The 26,321-nt window shown below is 29.5% G+C and overlaps 1 protein-coding gene across 2 annotated transcripts; it reads left to right on the top strand.

The window, feature by feature from the left end:
- The first annotated feature begins 9,238 nt into the window (after window positions 1-9,238).
- Window positions 9,239-22,250, top strand: LOC142238426 (solute carrier organic anion transporter family member 74D-like). Of its 2 annotated transcripts, XM_075310060.1 has the most exons (9): window positions 9,239-9,462; window positions 9,532-9,761; window positions 13,301-13,633; window positions 13,689-14,151; window positions 16,513-16,719; window positions 16,781-16,928; window positions 21,455-21,571; window positions 21,647-21,972; window positions 22,044-22,250. In XM_075310060.1, the coding sequence occupies exons 1-9, from the start codon at window positions 9,293-9,295 to the stop codon at window positions 22,216-22,218; spliced, it is 2,169 nt and encodes a 722-aa protein (XP_075166175.1). In that variant the 5' UTR covers window positions 9,239-9,292; the 3' UTR covers window positions 22,219-22,250. The 2 variants fall into 2 exon arrangements, with proteins under 2 accessions (XP_075166175.1, XP_075166174.1); XM_075310059.1 differs by having other exon boundaries at window positions 21,455-21,972.
- The last annotated feature ends 4,071 nt before the right edge of the window (window positions 22,251-26,321 follow it).

Below are 26,321 nucleotides of genomic sequence, written 5' to 3'. Positions count from 1 at the left end.
ACCGCTGAAAAACTTTTTGGTGTTAGGTCGAAGCTGGAATCGAACCCATGACCTTGTGTATGCAAAGCGGGCATGCTAACCATTGCACCACGGTGGCTCCCCATCCCCATGCATATAGCTTCCTGGCAGAAGAGATTCCAGTTCCCCTTGAATATTTAAAGTAGTTCTTAAGATTGCTAGCTCATCCGACCATATTAGGTGAATATTGTACTCAGCCATCTCGTTAAGAGATTTGTAGCAGTCTTAGGCCATTTTCGAGTTAAATAACACATACAGAAAAAACTTGCATGAACATTTTCCCAATTAAAGTCTTAATTGAGTTTTAAAAATTATTCAATAAAAAATTCAATTGATTCAACAAATTTTTTAATTGAAACAAAAATCAATAACAACAAGTATATACGGCCGTAAGTTCGACCAGGCCGAATCTTATGTACCCTCCACCATGGGTTGCATAGAAACTTATACTAACGACTGTCATCCACAATCGAATTACTTGGGTTGCGGTAACACTTGCCGATGGCAAGGTATCTTATAACTTCATAACACCGTCTTCTCAATTGTAAGTTAGTCCATACGTGGTATATATTAAACAAAAAAAGCCGATTAAATACGTATATAATTCAGTTTGACAAACTTTTCTATAGAAATAAAATTTTGACAAAATTTTCTATAGCAATAAAATTTTGCCAAAATTTTCTATACAAATAAAATTTTGACAACATTTTCTATAGAAATAAAATTTTGACAATATTTTCTATACAAATAAAATGTTGACAAAATTTTCTATAGCAATAAAATTTTGTCAAAATTTTCTATAGAAATAAAATTTTGACAAAATTTTCTATAGCAACAAAATGTTGACAAAATTAAAATTTTGGTAGATTATATTTGGTCCGATATGGACCAATTTTGGCATGCTTGTTAGCGGCCATATACTAGCGCAAGGTACCAAATTTCACCACGAACCAAATTTCAACCGGATCGGATGAATTTGGCACCTCCAAGAGCTCCGGAGGTCAAATCTGGGGATCGGTTTAAATGGGGGTTATATATAATTAAGACCGGTATGGACCAATTCCTGCATGGTTGTTAGAGACCATATACTAACACCTCGTACCAAATTTCAACCGAATCGGATGAATTTTTCTCAACCGCGAGGCTCCGGAGGTCAAATCTGAGGATCGGTTTATATGGGAGCTATATATAATTATAGACCGATGTCGACCAATTTTTGCATAGTTGTTAGAGACCATATACTTACACCATGTGCAGCCGGATCGTATGAAATTTGCTTCTCATAGAGGCTCCGCAAACCAAATTATTAATTAAATAATTGTGGACCGATGTGAACCAATTTTTTCACGGTTCTTAGAGATCATATACTAACACCATGTACCAAATTTCAGTCGAATCGGATGAAATTTGCTTCTCGTAGAGGCTCCGCAAACCAAATCTGGGGATCGGTTTATATGGGGGCTATATATAATTATGGACCGATGTGGACCAATTTTTGCATGGTTGTTATAGATTATATACTAACACCAGGTACCAAAATTCAACCGGATAGGATGAATTTTGCTCCTCCAAGAGGCTCCGCAAGCCAAATCTGAAGGTCGGTTTATATGGGGTCTAAAGGGTGATACGGTCAAAATTTGGTCAATATAAACTTGACGTATTTCTTTCAATTTTGCATTTAAAAAAACCTGAACACCCCTCATTTTGAAGGTGTGTGTGTGTAGAATGTTGCTCCTATTTTGATTTTGGAATTCACTCTTCAGTTGTCAAAATGCCGTCCAAGCAAGAAGAGCAGCGTATCAATATTTTGCTCGCGCATCAAAAATCCGAGCTACTCGCATGCAAAGCTGGCAAATCGCTAAAAGTTGTCAAAATCAACCGTTACAAATGTAATTAAAGTGTTTGGGGAACGTTTGTCGACAGCCAGGAAGTCTGGATCGGGGGGAAATCGAAAACCGGAAGCCGCTGAGACGACAAAGAGAGTTGCCGGTAGTTTCAAGCGAAACCCTAACCTCTCTCTCCGAGATGCCGCAAATAAGCTGGGTGTATCGTCTACAACCGTGCGTCGAGCCAAAAAACGAGCCGGACTATCGACTTTCAAGAAGGTAGTGACTCCAAATCGCGATGATAAATAAAATACGACGGCCAAAGCGCGATCCCGGAGGCTGTACTCGACGATGCTGACGAAGTTTGACTGCGTGGTAATGGACGACGAAATCTACGTCAAAGCCGACTACAAGCAGCTTCCGGGACAGGAGTTTTATACGGCAAAAGGAAGGGGAAAGGTAGCAGATATTTTTCAAGCACATAAAACTGTCAAAGTTCGCAAAGAAATATCTGGTTTGGCAAGCCATCTGTACCTGTGGCTTGAAAAACAGCATTTTCATAGCTTCCGGGACTGTCAACCAAGAAATTTACGTGAAAGAAAGTTTGAATAAACGTCTGCCACCTTTCCTGAAGAAACATGGTTGTTCCGTACTGTTTTGGCCGGATTAGGCATCTTGCCATTACGGTAAAAAGGCCATGGAGTGGTACGCCGCCAACAACGTGCAGGTGGTTCCCAAGGACAAGAACCCTCCCAACGCCAGAGCTCCGCCCAATTGAGAAATACTGGGCTATTGTCAAGCGGAACCTAAAGAAGACCAAAAAAACTGCTAAGAACGAGCAGCAGTTCAAGGCAAACTGGCTTTCTGCGGCGAAGAAGGTGGACAAGGTGGCTGTACAAAATCTGATGGCAGGTGTCAAGCGTGAGGCCCGGCAGTTCGGATTTGGAAAAGCGAAAGCCTAACTGAATATTTTTCCTGAATTTTATACTAATTGAACTTGAAAAAGAAATTTAATTTGATTTTTTAAATAAACGATTTCACCGATTTACACGCGTTTTCCCTTGACCAAATTTTGACCGTATCACCCTTTATACGTAAAAGTGCTCCGATATGGCCCGTTTGCAATACCATCCGACCTACATCAATAACAACTACTTGTGCCAAGTTTCAAGTCTATAGCTTGTTTCGTTCGGATGTTAGCGTGATTTCGACGGACGGACAGACGGACGGACGTGCTTAGATCGATCCAGAATTTCACCACGACCCAGAATATATATACTTTATGGGGTCTTAGAGCAATATTTCGATGTGTTACAAACGGAATGACAAAGTTAATATACCCCCCATCCTATGGTGGAGGGTATAAAAATTAATAGTATCAATTAATTTTTTAAGTAACATAGATCAATTAATTTTTAATTGATACTATCATTTCTGTGATTGAAGACATTTCAATTAAAAATTAATTGGATCAATTAATTTCGTGAAGACAAACAATTTTTGGTGTGCATAGTAAAGAATTTTATTGCTTAACAGTCAGGGTATTTATATTTATGGCAAAATTTTGCCGTGTTTTTGCTCTGACCACAGCGATAGTTTGCGCAGCGGACTGTTTGGCCAATATGTACAATACGAGAATAAGGGAGATATACAAGGATAGGTTAGGTGGTAGCCCGAATCGAACCCACGACGTTGTATATGCAAGAGCATGCTAACCATTACCCCACAGTGGCTCCCAATAGGGGAATATACAAACACGCCATTCGATAAACGTTATCTAATCATATCAAAAAGGTACCGTGGTTTTCCCACCTTTCTTCAATATTAAGCTTAAAATTCAGCCTCCTCTCTGACACACTGTTCGAAGGAAATTTCAATACCACCTAAGGAGATGGGCTTAGCTCAAAAAAAAAGTTTACTTGGATCCAAAGATTTTGACCTTCCTTTAAAGATTTTGGTATTGATTCCGAGCCAAAGATGCGGGTTCTTTAAAATAAAGAATTTTTTTTTTAAATCTAGGACCAATAAAATTAAAATTATGTTAGAGATTTGTAAAAAATAATAGGTTAGATTTAGTTAAGGAAATGATTTTAACGTATGCGAAATGAAATCGCAACAAAAAAAAACTGTTTTCTTTTAAACAAAAACTAAAATTTTATTTCATTGTTTTTTTTTTGTTTTATTTTTAACTTTTTCCATGGCTATCAAAAATGTCGATATTGGCATAGTTTGAAGCTCCTTTCGAATTTTTGATTCATTTTGTACATTTTTTGTACATGGCTTCCAATGTCTTTTTGGCGTAATGAGTTGATGCTAAGTCGGAACAGAAAATTACATTTAAGTTTCTATGCTTCTTATTCATAAACTATTTAATTTTTGGTAAGCAGATATTAATATATCTTTCAGAATTGACGGCTAAACCGAACCATACTGACTAATTGCAAGCCAAAATAAAACTTTTTTAGGAAGTTTTTTAATTATCCACATACTTGATTTTATTGTATACATTTTTTTCCTTCAAATAGTTTCCATCCACACTGAAAAAAATATTGTCGTGAGGTCAAAGATTTCATGTCTTTAAAATACGAATACAAATTTTGCTCAGCATAGAAGACGCATTTTTCTAATATATCGTTTTTTCCTTGTCCAAAAGACGATAAAGTTTTCAATGAAGCCGTATTGTCCTTATAATTAAGTGATTTGACTTAAAAATGGGTATCTTAACATGAAAGAAAAAATTTTGACTTTAATAATTCAGAAAAATTCTTTAAATTTAATGAAATTGTCTTTAAATTTGTTGTATTTTTGCATCTTGACTACAAAGCAAAAAATCGTTCAAATATAGGACATGTTTTTCAAAACTTTATTTTAAAGAAGTTTTTTACTTCAAAGATAGCATAATTTCTACTGCAAGTCGAGTCCTAATTTGGAAAATAAAGTTGCCGTTAACTCGTTTTTAAAGGACTTTGATAGCATATGAAGAAAAAAAGCTGAGAAAGCGAAAAATTAAAATTTGCTTCCTAGAAGCAAGTACACAAAACCTAAATTTAAAAGAGAATTGTGTCTTAAAAGTATCCTTACTTGTATTCTCCGCTTCTTTGGCTCGGAATCAATACCAAATTTTTTAAAGTAAAGACAAAATCTTTGGAACCGAGTATGCTTTTTTTCAGTGCAATGTGAAATATTACTCATCGTCCATGATGCACACAATAATGTCCCTTTTGGACTTGAATGTATTTTTGACCTAAAGACTTTTAGGTAACATCTTGAGTTTCTGACGTTTTTGCCTTCTTTCCTCTGGACTTTCTCTGAATTCCCATATCACTTTGATACTTTTTCATTATTTTTTTCGACACATTGGAAAATTTTCCCAAGCTAACTATAGTATTTAGCAACTTTACCATCGGTAATTTTTCGAAGTCGGCTTCTCATAGAAGAGTCGTTCAAACTACACATTTTGACAGTTTGTCTTTTCGCATATATCACCAGTTTTCTATGTACCGAACTTCGATTTTCTCCTTGCTCTACAAAATGAGAAACGATATCGGATTTCTTCCAATCATGATGATGGTCAAAAAAATTACAAATGAATTTTCGACGTTGTTTTTCTTTTGACGACATTGCAAATAAAATAAATGATCAACTTCAGCAAAAATCAAAAGCAATATCACAAAACATATGATAAATGAAAAAGAACTGTAGTTTGTTTTCTGTGTTTTTCTTTGTACCCTGCGTTGTAAAATTTGTTTTGATTTCATTCCGCAAACGTTAATTCTGTATTCTAGATGCTCTCCAAACCCAATGGCAGGCAGATGTCGTTCAATGCTGGCTGAACATAATAATATCTCAGTTTTTTAGCAAATAATTCTAGTCCTTGTAAAATTTCCTTTTGCAACATATCGAATAATCAGTATCTTGATCATAATGTTATTGTATGAAGATGTAGATAACATATGTCCATATGTCTGTAATTAGGAACCAATCAGCTTTCAAAACTGCATCATAGCATTTGTGCATGTTATGATATAGCCCTTAAAGGCTTCCGATTTTATGATTTCGTATAAGGAAAGATATGTAGTAAATCTGATAGTTATGATCGAATATTCTGGTGGGTCTAAAATAATTTTTTTTCTCGGAGAATTAGCCCAAAAAAATTTGCATAGGGTGAGAAATAATAGCTCAGAGGTAATATTAGGTGGCCCAATTATATATTTCATTATTGATGGATATGACACAACTTTTGTGCGATCGCCAGAGAGTGAATAATTTAAATTTGATCAAATGAAAAATAAAACTGAATGCTTAAGAAATAAGATTGTTAGGTCGGTTTATATGGGTACTACATCTAACTATGAGCTGGTGAAGTAGTGTTTCGATCGATAAAGCAGTTTCTCAGTACAATTCTCTTTTTCTCTACAAAATTTTCAGAGAATTTGAATCTGATTACCATCGATGGAAATATAGGGAATTCTTGCCAATTAAATAGCATAGCATATCTTTAAGAACAATAATCGAAGGTTTTATCAGCGCATGTTGATAAAGTTACTATGGAGTCTTTATTGTGGTTATATTCCAACTTAATGGAGCGCTATATAGTGAAATCTTTTGAGATGGCTATTTTAAAAAATAAATAAAAATAAAATAAAAAAATGTAGCTATAACACAGCCTTTAGTAAAGATTTGCAGATGCTGATATTCTATATTTAACTTCCTTTTCCTCGCTTAGCCCCACTCCAAGATTCCAAAAAGGTCTACTTGTTTTAGGGGTTCAGCCCCGATGTTGTGTTGTTTAGATTTTAACATACTATTTTTTTTTTGTTTGCTAACTGGCAGTAACTTGATATTAGGTTAGGTTAGGTATAGTGGCAGCCCGATTTTTCAGGCGTGGTGAACTTCTCTCTTATCACTGAGTGCTGCCCGATTCTATGTTAAGCTCAATGTTCCTTCCTTTTTATAGCCGAGTCCGAACGGCGTTCCACATTGCAGTGAAACCACTTAGAGAAGCTTTGAAACCCTCAGAAATGTCACCAGCATTACTGAGGTGGGATAATCCACCGCTGGAAAAATTTTTGGTGTTTGGTCGAAATCGGGTCGCTTGGTATTGGAAACACTTCTCAGGTATTTTACTGGCAGCTCAGTATATTGTTCCCACGCTACCAAAAGCATTTATGGTAGATCTTTATTTATTCCTTATGGAGCTTAATTTTGTTGTTGCGTTTTATTTGTATGAAAAACAGAGTTGTCATATTAGGCGATTTCTCCCCAAACTGGGGATTTTTTCCATGGTTGGGGATATATTTTCAATTTGGGTATCTGGGGATTTGGCTGGGGATTGATTTGGGGATTTTTCTGGGGATATTTCCACCTTCAATAATATTAAATTTGTTATAGAAAGTGTAAAATGGGACTTATGAGCTAAACCGCGTTCCTGTTTACCATGGCAGCTTTATATTTAAAGAGTGATACGGTCAAAATTTGGTCAAGGGAAAACGCGTGTAAATCGCTGAAATCGTTTATATAAAAAATCAAATTAAATTTCTTTTTCAAGTTCAATTAGTATAAAATTCAGGAAAAAATATTCAGTTAGGCTTTCGCTTTTCCAAATCCGAATTGCCGGGCCTCACGCTTGACACCTGCCATCAGATTTTGTACAGCCACCTTGTCCACCTTCTTCACCGCAGAAAGCCAGTTTGCCTTGAACTGCTGCTCGTCCTTAGCAGTTTTTTGGACTTCTGTAGGTTCCGCTTGACAATAGCCCAGTATTTCTCAATTGGGCGGAGCTCTGGCGTGTCGGGAGGGTTCTTGTCCGTGGGAACCACCTGCACGTTGTTGGCGGCGTACCACTCCATGGCCTTTTTACTGTAATGGCAAGATGCCAAATCCGGCCAAAACAGTACGGAACAACCGTGTTTCTTCAGGAAAGACAGCAGACGTTTATTCAAACTTTCTTTCACGTAAATTTCATGGTTGACAGTCCCGGAAGCTATGAAAATGCTGCTTTTCAAGCCACAGGTACAGATGGCTTGCCAAACCAGATATTTCTTTGCGAACTTTGACAGTTTTGTGTACTTGAAAATATCTACTACCGTTCCCCTTCCTTTTGCCGTATAAAACACCTGTCCCGAAAGCTGCTTGTAGTCGGCTTTGGCGTAGGTTTCGTCGTCCATTACCACGCAGTCAAACTTCGTCAGCATCGTCGTGTACAGCCTCCGGGATCGCGCTTTGGCCGTCGTATTTTATTTATCATCACGATTTGGACTCACTACCTTCTTGTAAGTCGATAGTCCGGCTCGTTTTTTGGCTCGATGCACGGTTGTAGACGATACACCCAGCATATTTGCGGCATCTCGGAGACAGAGGTTAGGGTTTCGCTTGAAACTACCGGCAACTCTCTTTGTCGTCTCAGCGGCTTCCGGTTTTCGATTTCCCCCCGATCCAGACTTCCTGGCTATCGACAAACGTTCCCCAAACACTTTAATTACATTTGTAACGGTTAATTTGGCAACTTTTAGCGATTTTGCCAGCATTGCGTGCGAGTAGCTTGGATTTTCGCGATGCGCGAGAAAAATTTTGATACGCTGCTCTTCTTGCTTGGACGGCATTTTGACAACTGAAGAGTGAATTCCAAAATCAAAATAGGAGCAACATTCTACACACACACCTTCAAAATGAGGGGTGTTCAGGTTTTTTAAATGCAAAATTGAAAGAAATACGTCAAGTTTATATTGACCAAATTTTGACCGTATCACCCTTTATGTAACAAATTAGAAAAAGGCCCAACTTCAATTATTACTTGGGGTTATATATCTGTATATATCTGTCCGGTCTTACACAATTCCGTGAGTATTTTCTTATAGTTTCATTTCGCTTTCTTTCGTTTGTTTCTACGGTTGGTCATCAGAAAACCAATTTAAAATGGGAATACCCTAATTGGTTAATTTATAGAATTAAATTTACATACATAAATTAATTATATGAAATTTCCTTTTGGGGATTTTTCAGGCCAAAAATATTTCAGATGGGGGTTTTTTGGGGATATAACTCCGAAATTTTGGGGATCTCTCTCGAAAAAATCTAGCAACCGTGATAAGAAATTTCAACTGGCTTTCGCTTGAGAGAGTAAACTCTTCATAAATAACAACAAGTTTGTGTATCACACTATAAGTTGTTATTATGATACTGGTACAATTGCAAAACTAATTGAGGGTAGTCCAAATAAGACAACTGAAAGCTATTAAACGGATTTTACCAATTTAGTTTACATCATAACTATGCAGACTATAGAGTGTTCCAAAAATATTCTTTATTATAGGTAAGCACTTTGATAAGAAATCCATATATTTTTTGGCAGAAATATAAAACGTTTACCTTACAACTCATTCGGTGAGTGGACGTTAAGATTAGAAGAGCTCGGTGGAAAGTGAATTTCGAATAACCATAAAACCAAAATGGCTCAGTTAGAAATAGAAGAACAAAATGACCCCGAATCAAGTAAAAAACTTTTGGATACACAAAAATCAGAAGATGCAGAGGAACTCAAAAGGATTTTTAATGAAATGCCATTAACAGAAGATACCACATGTGGATTTTGGTGTTTTAAGGGGCCTTTTCTGCAAAAGTAAAAGCAAAGTGGACTTCGATTTTTCAATTTGTTTACTATTTATTAATTTTTTATTTTTTTTTTTAGATTTGCCAATCAAACAGCCTATGTGATAATTTATGGTATGGTAGGTTGCGTATTCTCCATGTCCTACTCATATTTCCATGGTACAATTTCTACACTGGAAAAACGTTTTAAAATTCCCTCACGCAATACTGGATTAATTATGATTGGTAACGATTTGAGTCAAGTGTTGTGTTCGGCCTTTTTGGGCTATTATGCTGGTAAAAAACATAGGCCAAGATGGATGGGTTTCGGTAAGTAAGAACAAAGTAACAACGAATTATAAGAGAGTAAATAAAAATTGTAACTTATGACTTGCCATCATGGTTGCCACTCGAACCAAAAATAATCTATCAAAAATTTGAAAAACTATCAAACAAGAAAATTTTATTTTGCAAAATTTTATTTCTATAGAAAATTTTTTCAAAATTTTATTTCTATAGAAAATCTTGTCAAAATTATAGAAAATTTTGTTAACATTTTATTTCTATAGAAAATGTTGTCAAGGTTTCATTTATATAGAAAATTTTGTCAAAATTTCTATAGAAAATTTTCTCACAATTTTATTTCTATAGAAAATTTTGTCAAAATTATAGGAAATGTTGTTAATATTTTATTTCTATAGAAAATGTTGTCAAGGTTTCATTTATATAGAAAATTTTGTCAAAATTTTATTTCTATAGAAAATTTTGTCAAAATTTTGTTTCTACAGAAAATTGTTTCAAAATTTTATTTCTATAGAAAATTGTTTCAAAATTTTAATTATATCGAAAGTTTTGTCACAAGTTTATTTCTAAAGAAAATTTCATAAAAATTTTATTTCTAAAGAAAATTTTATAGAAATTTTATTTCTACAGAAAATTTTATCAACATTTTATTTATATAGAAACTAGCCCGCTTCGCTGCGCCTTCCGAAGTGTTTTTGTAGGAACATTTTGCGTTAACTTAGTCAACCATATCCTTCGTTCTGAAAACAAATTCGAAAAGATTTGAATTCTTTCAAACAAATCGGACTACTTGCTTTTTCGTTTATAGGTACAAATACGGCGGATATGCATTTGTAAAACGGTTCGTCTTAAAAAATGTCGGGGAGAGGGTGTACCCTTTCCTCCCAATTTTTTAAATAATGTTCTGTATTCAAGTAGTTGGACAATCTTCTATATTTCTTGTGAATTTTAAGTGTGGAAATGTATCCTTCTCCTCAACATATCTGAAAATTAAGCACTATATTATAATAACATAACATACAAAGAATTACTGTTTCAAATTCAATAAAACGGAAAAAGCAAAAGTAGTAAAAATTTTTACCACATTAACATTGGCTAAAATGTTGGAAAAAGATGCACCCTCTACGTTGGCTGCACATTTCCTGTAAATTTCAGTTCTTTACTAAAAAGAAGTCTGGCAGAAGCTTGTTCAAAAATCATGAAATTATGTACCGAGTTCCCATTTACGGACAAGCCTCTACTTTCAATTTAAGAAAAAAAAAACGGACAAAAGGGAACCCTCGGACTATACGTACCCCTATATTAATTTCACAACTACTCAATGGTCCCTATAAATTCTATTGAAGTAAATCGACAAAGTTTATTCAAATTTTCCCCTTAAGTTAAGTTAAGAACAAAGGGGAGATCCCCTCCGCCACCAAATATCGAAATATAAAGTAGCGGATCTTTATCTAGATGCCAACCCCAACCTTCAATGAAAATTTCAAGCAAATCGGTTAACTTTGGTTCAATTTTCAAAAAGTCCGACAAAGGGAGGTCCCCCTCCGCGACCAGTTGTCCAAAAATGAGGTACCCTATTTTCACCACATGAACGCCCCCTACGATCTCTGAAAGCTTCAAGTAAATCGGTTCAGCTGTTTCGGAGCCAACTCGGAACATAAAAACAAACAAATTTTATATATATAGATTTTTTCCAAAAAATGCTATTTCTATTGAAAATTTTGTGAAAATTTTATTTCTATAGAAGATATTGTCAAAATTTTATTTTTATAAATGATTTTGGCAAAATTTTCTTTCTATAGAAAATTTTTTCAATATTTTATTTCTATAGCAAATTTTTCAAAATTTTATTTCTTAGAAAATTTTGTCAAAATTTTATTTCTATAGAAAATTTTGTCAAAATTTGATTTCTTCCGAACATTTAGTCAAAATTTTGTTTCTATAGAAAATTTTGTCAAAATTTTATTTCTTTATAAAATTTTGTCAAAATTTTATTTCTTTATAAACTTTTGTCAATATTTTATTTTTATAGAAAAATTTTGTCAAAATTTTATTTCTATAGAAAATTTTGTCAAAATTTTATTTTTATAGAAAATTTTGTCAAAATTTTATTTTAATTGAAAATATTGTCAACATTTTATTTCTTTAGAAAATTTTGTCAAATTTTTATTTCTATAGAAAACTATATCAAAATTTTATTCCTTAAGAAAATTTTCTAAAAATTTTATACCTAAAGAAAATTTTCTAAAATTTTATTTCTAAAGAAAATTTGATAGCAATTTTATTTCTATAGAAAATTTTTGTAGCTTAGTCAATACATGGTTTTAAGTTGAAATCAAAAACAACAAAAATAATTGAAGAATAAACCAACAAAAAAAGGGAACAAAGGAAAACTTTTATTTCTATAGAAAATTTTGTCAATTTTTTTTTTGTATATAAACTTTTGTCAATATATTATTTTTATAGAAATTTTTTTCAAAATTTTATTTCTGTAGAAAATTTTTTGTCAAAATTTGATTTCTTCAGAACATTTAGTCAAAATTTTGTTTCTATAGAAAATTTTGTCAAAATTTTATTTTTATAGAAAATTTTGTCAAAATTTTGTCAAAATTCTATTTCTATAGAAAATTTTGCTAAAATTTCATTTCTAAGAAAATTTTGTCAAAATTTTATTTTTTTAGAAAATTTTGTCAAAATTTTATTTCTATAGAAAATTTTGTCAAAATTTTATTTTTATAGAAAATTTTGTCAAAATTTTATTTCTATAGAAAATTTTATCAAAATTTTGCCAACATTTTATTTCTATAGAAAATTTTGTCAAACTGTTATTTCTATGAAAACTTTGTCAAAATTTTATTTCTATAGAAAATTTTTTCAGTATCTTATTTCTATAGAAAATTTTGTCAAAATTTTTTTTCTAAGAAAATTTTGTCACAATTTTATTCCTATAGAAAATTTTGTCAAAATTTTATTTCTATAGAAAATTTTGTCAAAATTTTATTTCTATAGAAAATTTTTTCAATATTTTATTTCTATAGAAAATTTTGTCAAAATTTTATTTCTATAGAAAATTTTGTCAAAATTTTATTTCTATAGAGAATTTTGTCAAAATTTTATTTCTATAGAAAATTTTGTCAAAATTTTATTTCTATAGAAAATTTTGTCAACATTTTATTTCTATAGAAAATTTTGGCAGCATTTTATTTTTATAAAAAAATTTCATCAAAATATATTTCTACAGAAAATGTTGCAAAATTTATTTCTATAGAAAATTTTGCAAAATTTATTTCTGCACAAAATTTTATTTCTAAAAAAATTTATAAAGTACTTTTAGTAGGAGTAATATTTTGCAAAATCTAAAACAATCAAAAATCTACAATTGTGGCAACCGTGCCTGCTATCCTTTGAGTAACCAGATATGGAGTTAAAAATTGAATGGAATTCACAAGATTTTCATTTAATTAGAAAACGGTTCCATTTCTTTTGAAAAAAGTGTCATTTTATGTAAAATGCTTTGAAGATATAATCTAAAATGTTATGAAGAAGTAATGTTCTCTCTCCTTCAGGTTTATTAACACTAATTGTCTTCTGTATGTTGACGGTAACCCCACATTTTATTTATGGTCCCGGTGAGGATGCCCTCAGTTTAACCAAGGAATATGGAGCTGTATCAGATATGAATATATCGTTGGAAGATTTAGAAGAAGAGCGACAGAAAATCTTATGCCGCACCGATGGTACCGGGGTAGGATGTGAAATCCGAGAGGGAAGTTTAGTACCACAGATTCTGCTGTTCATAGCACAATTTGTGGCAGGAATAGGAGGTTCCCTATACTATACATTGGGAGTATCATACATGGATGATAATACAGAAAAAGCCAAAGCACCAGCTATGCTGAGTAAGAATTTTAAACTAAAACTTAATAACAATCCTGTTTAAAAGTCTTTTCTTAGGTATTTCATATTTCTTTGGCCTATTGGGTCCCTCATTGGGCTATACATTGGCCTCAATGTGTCTACGAGTCTATATAGTGCCCCATCTAACACCCATTATAACAAATCGTGATTCTCGTTGGCTTGGAGCCTGGTGGATGGGTTGGCTTTTTACTGCTGGCCTAATATTCTGTTTTGGCCTATTTATGTTTATGTTTCCCAGAGAATTACCAATGACAGCGGCTCGTCGAAAGCTTCAGTTTATCAAAGCAAAAGAAGAAAATATGGGTGAATCTGTAGAACGTGTCGAACAAGTGACTTCTTTCAAGGATATGATAAGAACATTTAAAGTGTTCTTTAAAAACAAAATAATATTTTGCAATATGCTTTCGAATACATTCTTCTTTTTCGGTTATACTCCCTATTGGATTTTCACAGCTAAATACATCGAAATTCAATATCGACAATCAGCGTCCACTTCAAGGTGAGTTGAGTTTTGATAACAAGTCAAAATGCTTGTTGTACCATATTAGGGTAATTGCTTTTAAGTGAGTATGCGGCTTTGCTTTTAATCGATATCAAAATATTATTATTAATTATGAATGACAAGGTATAGTTGGCAGATGCAGATAAGGCCATAGGAAAGTTTTTTTTTTTTTTTTTGTTGACCATATATAAAAGTTTATTGTTATTAAACAATTTGTATATGAAATCTGTAGAATTGCAAAAAAATGACATTTATAAATCGAAGGTTGAGAGGTTTCCGTTTTTCAGAGTGTCCAAGTTTGAGAGGTTTCACTGTATACCCTTTACCACTGCTGTAGTTCAGGATATAAAAAGTTTGAGCATTTGTATGTAACGCCATGAAGGTTCAGTCTGAGACCCATGGTTTCGTACACCGATCGTTTGTTTTGTTTTGCTTTATTATACCCTCCATCATAGGATGGGGGTTTATTATCTTTGTCATTCCGTTTGTAACACAGCGAAATATTGCTCCAAGACCCCATAAAGTATATATAGATTTGGCTTGTGGAGCCCCTAACAGAAGCATATTTCATCCGATCCGGCTGAAATTTGGTACATGGTGTTGGTATATGGTCTCTAACAACCATGCAAAAATTTGTCCACATCGGTCCATAATTATATATAGCCCCCATATAAACCGATCCCCAGATTTGGCTTGCGGAGCCTAAAAGAGAAGCAAATTTCATCCGATCCGGCTGAAATGTGGTACATGGTGTTGGTATATGGTCTCTAACAACCATGCAAAAATTGGTCCACATGGGCCCATAATTATATATAGCCCCCATATAAACCGATCCCCAGATTTGGCTTGCGGAGCCTCAAAGAGAAGAAAATTTCATCCCATCCGGCTGAAATTTGGTATATGGTCTCTAACAACCATGCAAAAATTGGTCCATATCGGTCCTTAATTATATATAGCCCCCATATAAACCGATCCCCAGATTTGGCTTGTGGAGCCTCTAAGATAAGCATATTTCATCCGATCCGGCTGAAATTTGGTACATGAGCTTGGTATATGGTCTCTAACAACCATGCAAAAATTGGTCCACATCGGTCCATAATTATGTATAGACCCCATATAAACCGATCTCCAGATTTGGCTTGCTTAGCCTCAAAGAGAAGCAAATTGCATCCGATCCGGCTGAAATTTGGTACTTGGTATTGGTATATGGTATCTAATAACCATGCAAAAATTGGTCCACATATAATTATATATAGCCCCCATATAAACCGATCCCCAGATTTGGCTTGCGAAGTCTCCAAGAGAAGCAAATTTCATCCAATCCGGTTGTAATTTGGAACATGGTGTTAGTATATGATCTTTAACAACCGTGTCAGAATTGGTCCATATCGGTCCATAATTATATATAGCCCCCATATAAAACGTTCTCCAGATTTGACCTCCGGAGCCTTTTGGAGGAACAAAATTCATCCGATCCGGTTCAAATTAGGAACGTGGTGTTAGTATATGGTCGCTAACAACCATACCAAAATTGGTCCAATCACACAAAAATTGGTCCATTTCGGTTCATAATCATGATTGCCACTAGAGCCAAAAATAATCTACCAAGATTTTATTTCTATAGAAAATTTTGTCAAAATTTTATTTCTATAGAAAATTTTGTTCAAATTTTATTCGGTTCATAATCATGGTTGCCACTCGAGCCAAAAATAATCTACCAAGATTTTATTTCTATAGAAAATGTTGTCAAAAGTTTATTTCTATAAAAAATTTTGCTAAAATTTTATCTCTGTACAAATTTTTGTCAAAATTTCCTTTCTATAGAAAATTTTGTCAAAATTTTTATTTCTATAGGAAATTTTGTGAAAATTTTATTTCTATAGAAAATTTTGTTAAAATTTTATTTTTGTAGACAATTTTGTCAAAATTTTATGTCTACTTTGTCAAACTGAATTATATACGTTTTGGATCGATCTTTTTTGATTTAATATATACCACGTATGGACTTACATACAATTTAGAAGATGGTGTTAGGAAGTTTTAAGATACCTTGCCATCGGTAAGCGTTACCGCAACTTAAGTAATTCGATTGTGGATGGCAGTGTTTAGAAGAAGTTTCTACGCAATCCATGATGGAGGGTACATAAGCTTCGGCCTGGCCGAACTTACGGCCGTATATATTTGTTTTATTTAAATTTGAATTGATTTAATTTGCTTTGAATTTCATTTACTAAAATCGAGACATAATCAATTTTTTTTTTCAATTGTTTTAATTTATTTCCATATAATTAAAAAAAATTCTTAAATTTATAAAATTTACTCTGTTCTGATCATAAATTTATTTCTATTATTTTCCAGCATGGTTACTGGCACAGTGGCTTTGGTATTTTCTGCAATTGGAATTTTGCTTTCTGGCTTTATAGTTTCAAAATTTAAACCAAGGGCTCGCTACCTAGCAGCTTGGAATATTGTGGTTGATATCGTTACAATGGTTGGTATGATTGCCTATGCATTCATAGGTTGTGCGGCGAATGATAATTCACTAATTAATAATTCTTATAATGGGTAAGTGGCGAAAAAAAATATTTCAAAAATATAAATCATTGAACTAATTGAAATTTTTTAGTGTTTTAAATACAACGCTTAGTTGCAACAGTATTTGTCATTGTGATTATGTACGTTATGTGCCTGTATGTGGTGAAGATCAAATGACATATATCTCACCCTGTCACGCGGGATGCAAAAAGGAGCATATGGATAGCAATGGAATAAAGGTAAGTTTTTGGATGGAGGGTATATTGACATTACCATTCCCTTTGTAACACATATAAATATTGGTCTCAGATACCATAAGTTACATATTCTATGTCGTGGTGAAATTCTGAGTCGATCTAGCCATGTCCACTCGTCTGTTGAAATCACGCAAACTTCCGAACGAAGTTGTAGGTCAGATAGTATTGCAAACACTGTTGCCACAGTTGGTAGAATTCTACCAGAAAGTGTGAATTTTGAAAATACTTCTCTTCAACTAAGTGGTATATCAGAAAATTTTCACAAAGTTTTGTATAGAACTGAAATTTTGACAAAATTTTCTATAGAACTAAAATTTTGAGCTACTATGGTTGTCGTATGAAATTTTGACAAAATTTTATATGGGAATAAAATTTTGGCAAAATTTTCTATAGAAATAAAATTTTGAAAAAAAATTTCTATGAGAATAACATTTTGAGAAAATGTTCTGAAGAAATAAAGTTTTGACAAAGTTTTCTAAAGAATTAAAATTGTGACAAATTTTTCTATAAAAGAAATGAAAAGCAAATTTTCTATGGGAATAAAATTTTGTAAAATTTTATATTTTCTAAAAAAATGAAAAGCAAATTTTCTATGGGAATAAAATTTTGCCAAAATTTTCTATGGTAACAAAATTTTGACAACATTTTCTAAAGAATTAAAATTGTGAAATTTTTTTTATAAAAGTGAAATGCTGAGCAGATTTTCTATGGGAATAAAATTTTTTCAAATTTTCTATAGATATAAATGGAAATCAACATTTCCATTCCATTGTCAACATTTTCTATGGAAATAAAATTTTGACAAAATTTTCTATAGAAATACAATGTTGTCAAAATTTTCTATGGAAATAAAATGTTGACATAATTTTCGATGATGGGAATAACATTTTGACAAAACTTCTATAGAAAAAAAATTTAAAAAAAATGAAATGAAATTTAGATAAAATTTTCTTAGAAATAAAATTTTGGCAAAATCCTCAATAGAAAACAAACATTTTCCATAAAAATGAAATTTAAAAAAAAAATTCAGTATATATAAAATTTTGGCAAAACTTTCTATATATAATAAAATTTTGACAAAATTTTCTATAAAAATTAATTTTGACAAAATTTTCTATAGAAAAAAAAAATTGACAAAATTTTGTATAGAAATAAAATTTTGACAAAATTTTCTATATAAGTAAAATGTTGACAAAATTTTATTTTCTGTAGAAATAAAATTTTGGTATAACTTTCTATATATAATAAAATTTTGACGAAACTTTCTATATAAGTAAAATTTTTACAAAATTTTCTATAGAAATAAAATTTTGACAAAATTTTCTATAGAAAAAACATTTTGACAAAATTTTCTTTAGAAATAAAATTTTGACAACATTTTATATAGAAATAAAAAAAATAAAATGTTTCCAAAATTTTATTTCTACAGAGAAAAAATTTCTACAGAATATTCTATAAAAATAAACATTTTGACAAAATTTTCTGTGGAAGTAAAAAAAATCTATAGGAATAAAATTTTAAAAACATTTTCTATGGGAATAAAATTTTGGCAAAACTTTCTATATATAATAAAATTTTGACGAAATTTTCTATATAAGTAAAATTTTGACAAAATTTGCTATAGAAAAAAAATTGACAAAATTTTATATAGAAATAAAATTTTGACAAAATTTTCTATATAAGGGAAATGTTGACAAAATTTTATTTTCTGTAGAAATAGAATTTTGGCAAAACTTTCTATATATAATAAAATTTTGACGAAATTTTCTACATAAGTAAAATTTTTGACAAAATTTTCTAAAGAAATAATATTTTGACAAAGTTTTCTAAAGAAACAAAAATCTAACAAATTTTTCTATAAAAAATGAAAAGCAAATTTCCTATGGGAATAAAATTATGGCAAAATTTTCTATGGGAACAAAATTTTGACATTTTCTAAAGAATTAAAATTGTGAAAAATGTTTCTATAAAAATGAAATGATGAGCAGATTTTCTATGGGAATAAAATTTTGTCAAATTTTCTGTAGATATAAAATTTTTACAAAATTTTCTATAGAAATAAAATAATGTCAAAATTTTCTATGGAAAGAAAATTTTGAAAAAATTTTCTCAGGGAATAAAATTTTGGCAAAACTTCTTATAGAAATAAAATGTAAAAAAAATTAAATGAAATTTAGATAAAATTTTCTTAGAAATAAAATTTTGGCAAAATTTTCAATGGAAATAAAATTTTGAAAAAAAAGTCTATGGGAATAAAATTTTGACAAAATTTTCTATAAAAATAAAAATTTGACAAAGTTTTCTAAAGAAATAAAAATGTGACAAATTTTTTTATAAAAAACATGAAAAGCAAAGTTTCTATGGGAATAAAATTTAGGCAACATTTTCTACGGGAAAAAAAATTTTGACAACATTTTCTAAAGAATTAAAATTGTGAAACATTTTTCTATAAAAATGAAATGATGAGCAGATTTTCTATGGGAATACAATTTTGTCAAATTTTCTATAGATATCAAATTTTGACAAAATTTTCTATAGAACTGAAATTTTAAAAAAAATTTCTATAGAAATAAAATATTGTCAAAATTTTCTATGGAAATAAAATTTTGACAAAATTTTTTATGGGAATAAAATTTTGGCAAAACTTCTTATAGAAATAAAATGTAAAAAAAATGAAACGAAATTTAGATAAAATTTTCTTAGAAATAAAATTTTGGCAAAATTTTCAATAGAGAAAAATTGACAACATTTTCCATTAAAATAAAAAGAAAAAAAAATAAAATTTTGAAAAAAATTTTCTGTATAAATAAAATTTTGACGAAATTTTCTATATAAGTAAATATTTGACAAAATTTTCTATATAAGTACAATTTTGACAAAATTTTCTATAGAAATAAAATTTGGACAAAATTTTATACAGAAATAAAATTTTGACAAAACTTTATATAGAAATAAAATTTTGACGATTTTCTACAGAAATAAAATGTTGACAAAATTTTATTTCTATATAGAAAATTTTCTACAGAATATTCTATAAAAAATAAACATTTTGACAAAATTTTCTGTGGAAGTAAAAAAAAATCTATAGGAAAAGTTGTTAAAACATTTTCTATGGGAATAAAATTTTGACAATATTTTCTGTAGAAATAAAATTATGGAAAAACTTTTTATATATAATAAAATTTTGACGAAATTTTCTATATAAGTAAAATTTTGACAAAATTTTGTAGAGAAATAAAATTTTGAAAAAATTTTATATAGAAATAAAATTTTGAAAATTTTCTATACAAATAAAATTTCTATAGAAATAAAATTTTGACAAAATTTTCGAATGGAAATAACATTTTTACATTTTCTATAGAAAACATTTTGAAAAATTTTCTATAAAATTAAAATTTTGACAAAATTTTCAATAGAAATAAAATATTGACTACATTTTCAAAAGAAATGAAATTTTGACAAAATCCTTTATAGAAATAAAATTTTGAAAAAATTTTCTATAGAAATATAATTTTGAAAAAATTGTCCATAGAAATAAAATGTTGATAAATTTTCTACAGAAATAAAATGTTAACAAAATTTTATATAGATAAAAAATTTTGACAAATTTTCCTATACAAATAAAATTTTGACAAAATTTTCGAATGGACATAACATTTCTACAACATTTTCTATAAAATTAAAATTTGGACAAAATTTTCTATACAAATATTACAACATTTTCTAAAGAAAAAAAATTTTGACAAAATTTTCTATATAAATAAAATTTTGACAAAATTTTGTAGAGAAATAAAATTTTGAAAAAAAATTTATATAGAAATAAAATTTAGGCAATTTTCTATACAAATAAAATTTTCTATAGAAATAAAATTTTGACAAAATTTTCGAATGGAAATAACATTTTTACATTTTCTATAGAAAACATTTTGAAAAATTTTCTATAAAATTAAAATTTTGACAAAATTTTCAATAGAAATAAAATATTGACTACATTTTCTAAAGAAATGAAATTTTGACAAAATCCTTTATAGAAATAAAATTTTGAAAAAATTTTCTATAGAAATATAATTTTGAAAAAATTGTCCATAGAAATAAAATGTTGATAAATTTTCTACAGAAATAAAATGTTAACAAAATTTTATATAGATAAAAAATTTTGACAAATTTTCCTATAGAAATAAAATTTAGACAAAATTTTCTACAGTAAAAAAATTTGCAAAAAATTCTATAGAAATAAAATGTTGACAAAATTTTCTCATGTTTCCTTCAGAATGTAGATCATGAAACATATAATGGATCAAATTAATAATTTTATCGAGTTGAATTAATTTATGTAAATCATTTTTATTTTTATTTAAAAATGTAATTGATTAAAGGAATTTCTTCACAGAAGAAGTGCTGGTACTAAATGTGTATCTTTGGCGTTTTTCTTCTGTCTAGAAATTATTGCTCTATTTTTTAGCTAAATAAGATTTCCTAATATTAAAATATTTGTCATTTAATTTTAGAGCTATTATGACTGTTCATGCATACCAAATGTATTTAATGAGACCATGAATTCAAATCCTCTCTTTGAACGGATAACACTATTGGACATTAGTGATTTAGCCAGCAATGACAAGAATGTAAGTTTGAAAAATATTTTCCATAGTGCAATCGTTATTCTAATCCATTATTTGCTTTACCCATTCCTTCATCAGGTTTCCTTGGGATCTGGTGGTCAAGCTATGGCCGGGGCATGTCCTGTCAATTGTTCTTATCAATTCATAACATTTTTGGCTGTAATGTGTACCATAAAATTCTTTGCAGCCACTGGTCGAGCCTCGAATATGTTGATCACAATGCGTGCTGTAGCCCCCCAAGATAAAGCAGCGATTATGGGTTTCGGAGTGATGTTCATATCATTGGTGTGTTTTGTACCGGCTCCAATAATATTTGGTTGGATATTTGATAAAAATTGTTTGGTTTGGGGTAAGACCTGTACGAATAAGGGAAATTGTTGGCTATATGATTCCGCCAGTCTAAGGTGGGTTTTAATTTCCTTAACTAAAAAATGTTATCAATTTTACTAATACCAAAAACCATTTTTTGTTTCAGATTAACATTGAATACTGTAGCTGCTTCATTTGTATGCATTAGTATATTTTGCAATAGCGGTGTCTGGTATCATGTCAAAAATCTCAAAGTTTTCGATGATGAAGAAGTTAGTGGAAAAGAGATGAAAGTTATTGCTAAAACTAGAACCACAAATGAGGATATGGAAAATGAATAAAGTTTTTAAGAAGCTTAGAAGCTTTATAGAAATATTTTTTTTTTTTTTGGTTCTCGAAGTTAAATTTTCTACGTATGAAGACTACATAAGAATTTAGATTTATAGAAATCATTTTTGTTTGAGAAAGAAATTCGCGGGAAATAATACCTTTCATATGACTTGATATCTAAATTCCGTATATTTCTACACCCATTACTCGAAATAACACGAGAAGTAAAATCGAGAAATTTTCTTGTAGTTTTGGGGCAATTTAGATGTAGTTTTGGGGCAATTTAGATACCTTCTATCCTCCCAAAAAGTTAAATCGGTAGACTGATATATGTATCAAACATCTCTTCATAGACTCATAATATCTCAAGGTTTTAGATTTCAGGCAAATCGGATAGAGATTGCGGTGTCTAGATGTCCAACAGTTCAAATCGCAAGATCCGTCAAATTTTGGGCTACGCCAAAACATGTACAAATATACACCACATTCGATACACCTATTTATGGAGATGTAGCGTGATTATAACAGACAGACGAATGTCCTCTTAGGATCAGTGTTGCCAGTATTTTTCTAGCTCCCGTCCCCAAATTGGTATACTTTTATCCCCAAAAATCTCCACAAAAATCTCTAATAAATTTTTGACAAGTTTTTATGAAAACTAAAAAAATAATTAAATAGGCTCTGCTGTGGAAAACTAGTAATAATTTAAAAATTGAAAAAATATATAAAATGTTTGTTATACCAGCTCCAATTAGATTTCGAAACACAAAACTAGGAGACCGGCGATCGTCTTTCAAATGCCACCGTAGTGCAGTAAAAATTTTATTTCTTTAGAAATTTTTGTTGAAATTTTGTTTCTATAAAAAATTTTGCCAAAATGTTATTTCTATAGAAAATTTCGTCAAAATTTTATTTCTATAGCAAATTTTGTCAAAATTTTATTTCTATAGAAAATTTTGTCAACATTTATTTCTAAAAAACATTTTCTAAAATTTGTATTTCTATATAAAATTTATATTCATATATAATTTTAAAAATTTTGTTAAAATTTTAGTTCTATAGAAATTTTTGTAAAAATTTTATTTCTATTGAAATTTTTGTCAAAATTTTCTTTCTATAGAAAATTTTGTCAAAATGTTATTTTTATAGGAAATTTATGTTTATAGATAATTTTGTCAAAATTTTCTTTCTATACAAAATTTTGTCAAAATAATATTTTTGTAGAAAATTTTGTAAAATTTTGTTTCTATAGAAATATTTGTCAAAATTTTATTTTTATAGAAAATGTTGTCAAAATTTAATTTCTTTAGAAAATTTATGTCTATAGATAATTTTGAATATTGTTTTAAAATTTTATTTCTAAAGGAATTTTTTGTCAAAATTTTCTTTCTATAGAAAATTTTGTCAAAATGTTATTCCTATAGAAAGTTTATGTCTACACAGAAAAAAATTTCACGAAAAATTTTCCAATTAAAATTTTAATTGAGTTTTAAAAAATAGTCCATTAAAAATTTTATTGATTCAACAAATTTTTTAATTGAAACAAAAATTAATAGTATCAATTAAATGTTTATTTGGATCAATTAACTTTTTAATTGACCTTCAATAAATTTGTTAATTGATACTATCATTTCTGTGATTGAAGACATTTCAATTAAAAAATTAATTGGATCAATTAATTTCGTGATTGAATCAGAAAAAAATTTTTTTGTGGTTAGATAATTTTGACAAAATTTTATTTCCATAGAACATTTTGTCAAAGTTTAATTTCTATATAATATTTTGTCAAAACTTTATTTCTATAGAAAATTTTGTCAAAATTTTATTTCTATAGAAAATTTTGTCAAAATTTTATTTCTATAGAAAATTTTGTCAAAATTTTATTTCTATAGAAAATTTTGTCAAAATCTTATTTCTGTAGAAAAATTTATATGTATAGACAATTTTGTCAATATTTTGTTTTTATAGAAATTTTTTTAAACATTTTCTTTCTATGGAACATTTTGTTAAAATGTTATTTCTTATGTCCATAGATAATTGTGAAAATATTGTAAAAATTTTATTTCTATAGAATTTTTTTCCGAAATGTTCTTTCTATAGAAAATTTGGCAAAATGTTATTTCTATAGAAAATTGTGTCAAAATTTTATTTCTATAGAAAATTTTGTCAACATTTTATTTCTATAAAACATTTTCTTGAAATTGTATTTTTATAGAAAATTTATATTTTAGATAATTTTGAAAATTTTGTAAAAATTTTATTTCTATTGAAATTTTTGTCAAAATTGTCTTTCTATAGAAAATTTTGTCAAAATGTTATTTTTATAGAAAATTTATGTCTATAGATAATTTTGTCAAAATTTTCTTTCTATAGAACATTTTGTCAAAATAATATTTTTGTAGAAAATTTTGTAAAATTTTATTTCTATGCAAAAATTTTTCAAAATTTTATTTTTATAGAAAATGTTGTCAAAGTTGAATTTCTATAGAAACTTTATGTCTATGTAGATAGTTTTGAATATTGTTTTAAAATTTTATTTCTATAGAAATTGTGTGTCAATTTTTTTTCTATAGAACATTTTGTCAAAATATTATTTCTATAGAAAATTTATGTCTACAGATAATTTTGTAAAAATATTAATTCTATAGATAATTTTGTCAAAATTTTATTTCTATAGAAAAGTTTGTCAAAATATTATTTCTACAGAAAATTTTGTCAAAATTTTATTTGTATAGAAAATTTTGTCAAAGTTTAATTTCTATAGAAAATTTATGTCTATAGATAATTTTGAATTTTATTTATTAGAAAATTTTTGGTATTTATTAGAAAATTTTTTCAAAATTTTATATCTATAGAAAATTTTGTCAAAATATTATTTCTACAGAAAATTTTGTCACAATTTTATTTCTATAGAAAATTTTGTTAAAATTTTATTTCTATTAAAAATTTTGTCAAAATTTTATTTCTAACGAAAATTTTGTCAAAATTTCATTTCTATAGAAATTTTTGTCAAAATTTCATTTCTATAGAAATTTTTGTCAAAATTTTATTTCTAATGAAAAATTTTGTTAAAAGTTTATTTTTATAGAAAATTTATCAAACAGTAAAACATATACCATTTTTGGTAGAACTGTAGCACCCGTGATTGTGTTTCGAAATATTGATCTTATTGCAGCTCGTTGCTGGTATGAAAAAAAATTGTATATGTATTTTTTTTTTAATTTTTAGAATTTTACAGATTTTCTACAGCTGGACCTATTTCTTTATTTTTTATAAAAACCTAATTTGAAAATTACTAGCAACACTGCTCCCACATCAAATATCATAATATGAGGTTTTCCGTTTTCACATCTCTATATTCCTCTGCTTAAACCGAAGCAGTAATGGGTGATTAGGTAAAAGGAAGGTTCTGGCAAAAAGTGAAGGATGGAAGTATCAAATAATGGGGTAACCAGTTTCTATCACAGGACTACCATTTATACTGGACCTATTTCGATCAAAAAATCCAACTCATAATTTTTATACCCATCCATGAAAAAATATCCCCAAGTTGATGGAAAAATCCCCAATACGGGCAACACTGCTTAGGATTTCTCCCTAATCAATAGTGTATAATAAAAACCATTGATATCAGTTTCCTAGTGTTTGTTATGGAAAGCTAAAAATTTGTTCAACTGTTCGGTCACTAGACACCACTCTATTTGTGACAAATCAATCCAAAAAGAAATATTTGCGGAGATTACAAACATCACACAGTAGAGCGCCATCTAGTATTTGTTAGTTTGCTTACGGTACTCTGCCCAAAGAGTATATCGATGATGGAACTTTATTTGTTTTATGCGCTTTACAGACTATCAGTTATTCCGGACGGAATGTCGGTGTTTGTAAAGAATCTTACAGTGTGTCGGGTCGATACGACTTGTCGGCGATGACTAAATAATCGGTAAATGTGTTATCGATCCCATAAACATGCAGTAGTATCGATTATGCCTTCGGACTTAACTTATAATGCGCACAATATATGGGATATGTTCGACACGAGCACTGTCGTCCGGAATAACTGATAGTCTGTAAAGCGCATTAGGTAGGTATTGAATATTTTTCCATTTTGGTA

The sequence above is a fragment of the Haematobia irritans genome, chromosome 5, assembly GCF_050003625.1.
Source record: "Haematobia irritans isolate KBUSLIRL chromosome 5, ASM5000362v1, whole genome shotgun sequence".
NCBI lineage: Eukaryota > Metazoa > Arthropoda > Insecta > Diptera > Muscidae > Haematobia > Haematobia irritans.
This window is presented reverse-complemented; position numbering and strand designations above follow the sequence as displayed.

What these genes read in the sequence shown, in the direction of transcription:
- LOC142238426 (XM_075310059.1), top strand. Translation starts at nt 9,293, where the DNA reads ATGGCTCAGTTAGAAATAGAAGAACAAAATGACCCCGAATCAAGTAAA. An exon ending in CAATCAGCGTCCACTTCAAG is followed by an intron (nt 14,152 to 16,512) that starts GTGAGTTGAGTT and finishes ATTATTTTCCAG; the next exon opens with CATGGTTACTGGCACAGTGG. An exon ending in TATGATTCCGCCAGTCTAAG is followed by an intron (nt 21,973 to 22,043) that starts GTGGGTTTTAAT and finishes TTTTTGTTTCAG; the next exon opens with ATTAACATTGAATACTGTAG.